The sequence below is a fragment of the Monodon monoceros genome, unplaced genomic scaffold (genome assembly GCF_005190385.1).
Source record: "Monodon monoceros isolate NGI ecotype Baffin Bay Population unplaced genomic scaffold, NGI_Narwhal_1 Super_Scaffold_16, whole genome shotgun sequence".
NCBI lineage: Eukaryota > Metazoa > Chordata > Mammalia > Artiodactyla > Monodontidae > Monodon > Monodon monoceros.
This window is the reverse complement of record NW_021703772.1, coordinates 1,061,801-1,068,856: the sequence shown is the minus strand read 5'-3', so window position 1 is coordinate 1,068,856 and position 7,056 is coordinate 1,061,801. Positions and strand designations below refer to the sequence as shown.

Sequence of the window (7,056 nt, the reverse complement as noted above, 5' to 3'; positions counted from 1 at the left end):
GGGTGGAGGCGGCAGTAGGCGGCCCTGGGCTTTGTCCTCGGCCTGTCTCGGAGTCGCCTCTGAGCGTCCCCCCATGCTGTGAGAATGGTACTGGGTCTGGGGCGAGGCTGGCCCCCCTGGCCCCCCCATCCCAAGAGCTGGCAGAGTTGGGGTGGCTGGGACTGGAGGTGGACAGTGGGCTCCCGATTTCCTCTCTGCCCAGCGGCAGGCAGGTCCCTGCAGACGGGGCTCGGGAGAGGGGAGGGGAGCTGGGTCCAGCCCTGGGTCTGCTCACCGTGCACCTTGGGCCCGCGGGCCTCTGAAGGCCTTGGTTTCCCCACCCATCCAGCAGGTGGGGGGCAGCCTGGAGGGTGCCTCAGAGCTCCTTTTGATTTCTTCTTTGGGATGGTGAACTGGGGTCTCCTGACTGTGGGGTGGGCGCTCACCGCCTGCATCCCTGGCCGGAGGTGGGCGGGCCCGGGCTCCCCTCCCGGCCTGCGGCCTGCGTGCCTCACACCCTGCTCCCCTCCTGCAGCCCCAGGACCATGAACAACAGTACCTGCGGCTCCAGGGAGCTCCCCGGGCCCCAGGCGGCCAAGTACATCTTCTTCATCTACATGGGCGGGCTCCTGGTGCTGGGTCTGCTGTTCAACGGCCTGGCACTGTGGGTGCTGTGCTGCCGCCTGCTGCGCTGGACGGAGACCCGCGTCTACATGGCCAACCTGGCCGTGGCTGACTTCTGCCTGCTCTGCGCCCTGCCCTTCTTTCTGCACTTCCTGAAGAGCAGCACAGACTCGCCACTCTGCCAGCTGTCCCAGGGCATCTACCTGGCCAACAGGTACATGAGCATCAGCCTGGTCATGGCCATCGCCGTGGACCGCTACGTGGCCGTGCGGCACCCACTGCGAGCCCGCGGGCTCCGCTCCCCACGCCAGGCCGTGGCCGTGTGCGCCGTGCTCTGGGTGCTGGTACTGGGCTCCCTGGTGCTTCGCTGGTTCCTGGATATGCAGGACGGCGGCTTCTGCTTCTCCAGCCGCTCCGGGCAGAAATCCTACACCGTGGTCTTCTTGCTGCTGGGCTTCTACCTGCCGCTGGCCGTGCTGGTCTTCTGCTCTCTGCAGGTGGTGACCACCCTGGCCCAGAGGCCAGCCGCCGACGCAGGCCAGGCGGAAGCCACCCGGAAGGCCTCCTGCATGGTCCTGGGGAACCTGGCCGTGTTCGTGGTCTGCTTCCTGCCCTTCCACGTGGTGCTGGCTCTGCGCACAGCCATGGGCCTGCACACCTGTGCCATCCATCTTGCCCTCCAGATCACTAGCAGACTCTCGGACGCCAACTGCTGTCTGGACGCCATCTGCTACTACTTCGTGGCCAAGGAATTCCAGGAAGCGTCTGCGCTGACCGCCCTCCCCACCAGAGCCAAGGCCCACAAAAGCCAGGACTCCCTGTGTGTGACCTTGGCCTAGGAGGTGGGCCACGGGCTCCTGGGCGGTGCTGCCGAGGCGGGGACCTGTGAGCAGTGACGAGGAGCTCCGGGATCAGGCTGGGGGCACTCTCACGAGGCCCAGGTGGGCAGAACAACCCAGGCATGGAGCGTGGGGAGGAGACACCCCTAGCCCTGGGGCCGAAGAGGGGCAGGGAAGATAGCAGGAGGATGAGGCCTGAGCGAGGCCAACGCCAGGGGCCCTGGGTGGGGCTGCACCCGGAGCCTGGTACCTCTGGGGTGCTGGGGGGTGGGGCCTCCTGGGTGCTGTGAAGCTCTGATGGCTAGCTTTCTGCTGCTGCCCCACAGGGGCCGGAATAAAGCTCTCGACCAAGGCTCTGTGTGTGCCACCCACACTCACATGGCGGGAGGTGGGGGCCTGGGGGCATCTTCCCCGGTAACTTTCTAGAGCTTTCCCCGTGGGGGCTCTCCTCGGGCCCTGCCACCTGCTTCCCACCCCTGCCCACACTCCACATCCGTCTGGCAGTTCCTGGAGGGGCCACGCTGGCCACCCTGGAGGGCTGGCTCTCATCTGCCTTGCCAGGCCCAGGCCCTGGCCGTGCCGAGTGTAGGCAGCTGGTCCTGAGCTCCCAGGCCAAGTGTAAGGAGGGGCGGAGGGGACGGTTGACGTCTGTGTCTGGCAGGTGACACGAGTGAGCGTCTGTAAGGGCCAGAGGTGGGAGGAGCCCCATGTGCCTCAGCCTGGGGCGTGAGGAGGCCCTTGAGACAGAGACAGTCTCTGGAATAGAGAAAAAGTGAGAGATGGGAGAGAATGAGACAGACGAGGAGAAGGCAAGAGGGAATGGGGGTGGGAAGTGTGGAGGAAAGAAGCAGGGGGACAGAAAGCAATGGGGGGAGAGTGATAGGGAGAGCAGGAGAGAAGGCCCGGCCAGAGACAAGAGTGAGGAAGACGCTGAGCAGAGCGAGAAGGGGCATCCGAGGAAGGTGAGGAGGGAGCACGAGGGCAGAGCCGGAGACAAGGGACAGACAGACTAACAGACAGACAGACGACAGGTCAGCCTGGTCTCCCCGAGGCACCAGGCCCTCACGCTCTCCTGCAGACTGGGAGCCCCAACGGCTGGCCTGGGAGCCCTTCTGGTCCCTCAGAGGGTCCCCGAGAGCAGGTGGGGGTCCTGGATTCTTGAAGAAGGGCCAGGGGCCAGCTCTGCCTTCCACAGGAGTCTGGGGACCCCACGCCTAGGGCTGCAGGAGGATGGAACTTACAAGGGGCCACATGGCCTGGGCAGACAGGGTAACTGGGCGGAGGTGCGGACCGGCAAAGGTGCTGGGCTGAGCAGAAGCCTTGGGTGGAGAGGCCCAGAAAGGACCCCCCACAGAGCCCCCTGCCTGGAAGGATGCCACAGTCCATGCCCAGGCACAAGGCCAGGGGCTGGGGCCCCTCGTCCCACGGGGCAGGGTAGGGGAGGTGGCGGGTCCACAGGCTGGAGGGGGCCTTGGTGGAACCCCCTGAGGTTAGGGGAGGGGCACCCTGACCCAGCTTGTTCGGCAGCCCTGGGGCTGCCACTGGAAGTCGGCGGGAGAGAGGGAGAGAAAGATGGAGGGGCTGGGGGAGGGGGAAGAGAAAGGCAGTGGCATCTCCCTCCCTGGCCCAGGTGAAGCTCAACCCAGCCAGGGCAGTCCTGGCCCCTGAGCCCGCTGAAGCTCCCACCATCTCCCCCCCGCCCGCTCCAGGCTGTTGGCCTCGGTGCCTGTGGCCGCTGCCCCCGGGAACGACTCCAATGGCTGCAGTACGGGCAGGAGTGTCCTGTCCAGGTGGTGACCAGTGTCTCCATCTGCCTCCTCATGGCGCTGGGTCTGCCCTCAGCGGCCTGGCACACTGTGTGTTCTGCCACTGTCGACGTAGGTTGACAGAGACCTGCATCACCTGGTCAACCAGGTGGTGGTGACCGCCCACTGCTGCTCAGCTGGACGGATCCTGCCCCCAGGGCCGGGAGGCCGCCCCGTGCGAGGTCCTGCAGTGTCTCCTAGGTCAACACCTACAGGAGCAGGTGCGTCATTTCAGCGCAGCCTGAGGGGAAGCTCCGGGGGACCCTGCTATGCCCAGATCGTCATGGATCTCAGGCTGTGTCCACTCCACTGGGGCCAGAGGGTCTGGCTTGGAACCAAATGACTGGATCAGCACAAACACCTGCACTAAGAAGCCCAGGAAGGCGACCGTCCTGAGGACTCGTGCTAGAGTCCGGAACCCCCAAACCGGGGCCAGGGCAGTAGCGGTGGGTTCCCCTGACAACCTCAGGTGGCCGGGTGACCGGAAGAAGGGTCAGGAGGCCCAGGCCCCTCGTTGGCCTCCCCAGCCACACAGGGAGATTTGTTCATGCAGAATGAGGGTGGACAGGCCGCAGGCAGGGCAGTGTCCCAGGCCAGAACTGCTTTCCTGCCTGGCCACCAGCCTCAACCTGAGGGAGACAGACTTCTTGGCACTGAAACAAAGCAGCAGGGCCCTGGACCTGCAGGGTGGTCAGCGTGGCCTGCTGGTAAACCCCCATCTGCCCATGCAGGTGCCCCACCCATGGCCTGGCCCCGGGGTCTTCCGCTGCCAGGAGGTCCAGGCTCACCTGGATGCCCCGGTCACGCTGACCGCCGGCCGCAGTTCACCTGCCCCCTCCCGCACTTGCTCTGGTGAGGTGTTCAGTACCTCTGGCCCCTGGGCACACTGCTCTGGGCCCAGGCCCAGGGACGCTTCAGATGGCCCGTCAGCAGGCTCCTCAGAGAGGCTGTTTTTGTGGCCAAGGCGGGTGGCAGCATCAGTGTCCTTGGCCGCTGCTCCAGTGCCGAGGACGTCAAGAGCAGCCGTCCTGTCCCTGGATCAAGTGCAGAACTTCTTGGGGTGCCAAGAGCACGGCCACAGCCCCTGCCCCCGTCTCCTCTCGGGGCTGCCTGCTGGCCAGAGTGGCAGCTGGCCGGCAGAAGGAGGTGTGGCCCTGGCCCGGCATCGCCCCCTCTGGAAACTGCAGGGCATGAAGTCCGCCCCACGGGGTCCAATCCTGACCACCGGTGGGTGGGGAGGGGGTTCCTGAAGGGGGCACCGCCACGTCATCGTGAAGAGGCAGCGCCTTGGAAGACAGCCCTGAGCTGCGAGTGACCCCCGGAGGGCCAGACCCGAGTTGACCTAGTCATCAGCCAGTGGAGACACAACCAGCCCCGTGACAGGCACGGGACCCAAAACGCGCGCCCCGGAGCCTCAAGGGCTGCGCTCTGAGGCCTCGCATGGAGGGAGCGGGGAGGAGAGAAGCTGGGAAGCGGGCCAGATAGGATCATGGGGCCTTGCAGGGGGATGCGGGCTCCACGGGTGCTCTGAAGGTGGGGGAGGGTTTGTGTCAGAGGAGCCGGAGGCGCTCTTCGTGCGGGCCTCTCCTCGTGCTGCGCTGGGGTGTCCAAGGGAGGGCTGGCCAGGGCCAGGGTGTCAAGGGCAGATGTTGGCCAGGATGAGGGCTCCGACCATGATGAGGGGCAACACGGGACTCAGCGGGACACGCTAGAGGGGCGTGGCTAAGGAGGAAGAAAGGGGGCCCCCAGGAGTCGCGGTGTCCTGGTTCCAGTGCGGAGGGGTGTGAGGGCCGGAGGAAGCAGGCAGCAGGCAGAGGCAGCGGAGTGACCCTCCGTAACCAGGAGGGTGCTCTCTGGAGAACAGCGGGGCGGGGTTGCCCAAGGGTCACGCTAAGTTCTGTCTCTTCTCAAGGACACCCCGGACCCCACCCCCACCCCTGCAGAACCCCCACCGGTTCTGTAGTCTTTGCGCCTCACACACTGGACTGGAGGCCGGAATCGCTGTCCTTGGCGATGCTCAACTTGCTGGTCCCAGCCCTGTGCCCCGCACGGGGCAGGGACAGGCTGGACAGGACAGCCCTGGCGGGCGGGGGCGGAGCTTCGGCGATGGGGGGCGGGGCCAGGCCACCGGAGCCGCCCACGTCCCCCGCCGCTCCAGGTTCCGCCCCTCGGCGCCAGGCCCGGCCCATGCCCAGGGCCCCGCCCCTTATCGCCCCGCCCCGCCACCTCCCCTCCTTTCCTAGGAGGTTCTGCGCCCCGTGGGGCTGGGGCCCTCTGGTGCAACCCCTCTTCCGTCCCCAAAGACTGTTCAGGCTCCAGGAAAAGAGCTGGGGGTCGGCTCCCGGCGCTGGTGGGGAGGGGGAGGAGGGCCGGGGCTTTGCCTTCCCCCTCACCTGCCTCTCACTACCCAGCTGTGTCCAGCTCTGCTTAAGGTTTTAAGTTAATTTGCGAAGGGAATGTGAATTCTGCACTGCGACCGAGATCGACAGGGTGAGGATAGCATGCTCAACAGAACCAGCGGCGGGCCCACAGGCAGCTCGGGTCATGGGTCTGTCCTGCCTGCCACTGTCCCTCGGCCCTAACTCCTTCCTGTACGACTGTCCCAGTCTGCCGCGGCCGGTGGGGCGCTGCAACGGAACACCACAGGCTGGGTGGTTTGTAAACGGAGCCCCGACATCAGTGCCCACTTGGTCCGGGTGCCGGCGTGGCCGGGTTCTGGTGGGGCAGGCTCCCGGTTCCCAGACCACCGTCTTCTGCTGGGTCCTCATGTGGTGGAAGGGATGCGGGAGCTCCCCGGTGTCTCTTTCATAAGGGCTCTAATCCTGTCCCCGAGGGCTCCACTGTCGTGACCTAATCAACTCCCGAAGGTCCCACCCAGTACCATCCCACCCGGCGTTAGGATTCCAACGTAGGAATTGTGGGGACACACAGACATTGTGGCCATAGCAAGGGGCAAGTGATTTGACTTAGGTCATCACCTAGAGCTTGCCTGGTACATAGTCAGTATCACAAGGTGCTGGTGTCTATTAGGAACTTCCAAGCCCCCCTAGATGAGAACCACTTTGTTAGTGAGAAGTGCCACCCAAGAGAAACAAAACTGAGACCTGGGCCCCTGCCCTCTCCCCTCCCTGCATCCCGGCCAGCACACACGCAAGAAGGCCCATCTCCCCTCGCCTTTCCTACCACCTCCAAAGTTTACACCCCAGCTGCCCTGTCCTCAGCCTGCCACAGCCTCTGGAACCCTCCCGCCTTTGCCCTGTTGGCCTCAGCTGGGCGCCCAGTGTGCCAGGGCCGGCAGGCTCTGACCTGCCCTTAGGATAGCCTGAGGTCCCACAGTCCAGAGCGTGGTCCCGCAGCCTGGCTGCCTGAGTGCAGATTTGCGCGGCTTCCTTACCAGCCTCAGTGTTCTCTCAGCCTCAGTGTTCTTGCCTGTATCCTGGGATCCTTGGATCCAGGGTCACCTCTAACATTTGTAGGGCCAAGGACATGAGTACAGGTGAGACCCAGGCACGTCCAAGTATTGAACTTACACCCGAACCCTCGGAGTCTGGCCTTAGTTCCCAGCCCAGGTCCCCAGGCCTGGAGACCACAGGGGGCCCAGGGCTGAGGAGCTGCCCCATCCCTGGCAGGGCTCCCCGGGAACCTGAGCCATATCCCCAACTTCAGGGTCTGGCCAGGACTCCTGGGAGTGATTCCCTGGCTTGGAATGATGGGGGTCAGGGTGGCCTCCCTCAGGCACCCCTTTTCAGACTTGGGATCCCGAGGACTCCCCCAAACCACCACCTGAGCAGAGGACAGGGAAGGGCACG

The 7,056-nt window shown here is 65.2% G+C and overlaps 1 protein-coding gene across 9 annotated transcripts in view; it reads left to right on the top strand.

The window, feature by feature from the left end:
- The window catches only part of GPR35 (G protein-coupled receptor 35), a 26,942-nt gene extending 25,447 nt beyond the window's left edge, over positions 1–1,495 (top strand). For all 9 annotated transcript variants that reach the window (XM_029225223.1, XM_029225224.1, XM_029225221.1 and 6 more), the window contains one exon: positions 515–1,495. In XM_029225223.1, the coding sequence (XP_029081056.1) occupies positions 525–1,442 (918 nt within the window). In that variant the 5' untranslated portion in view covers positions 515–524 and the 3' untranslated portion in view covers positions 1,443–1,495. The remainder of the gene's footprint in view (positions 1–514) is intronic.
- The last annotated feature ends 5,561 nt before the right edge of the window (positions 1,496–7,056 follow it).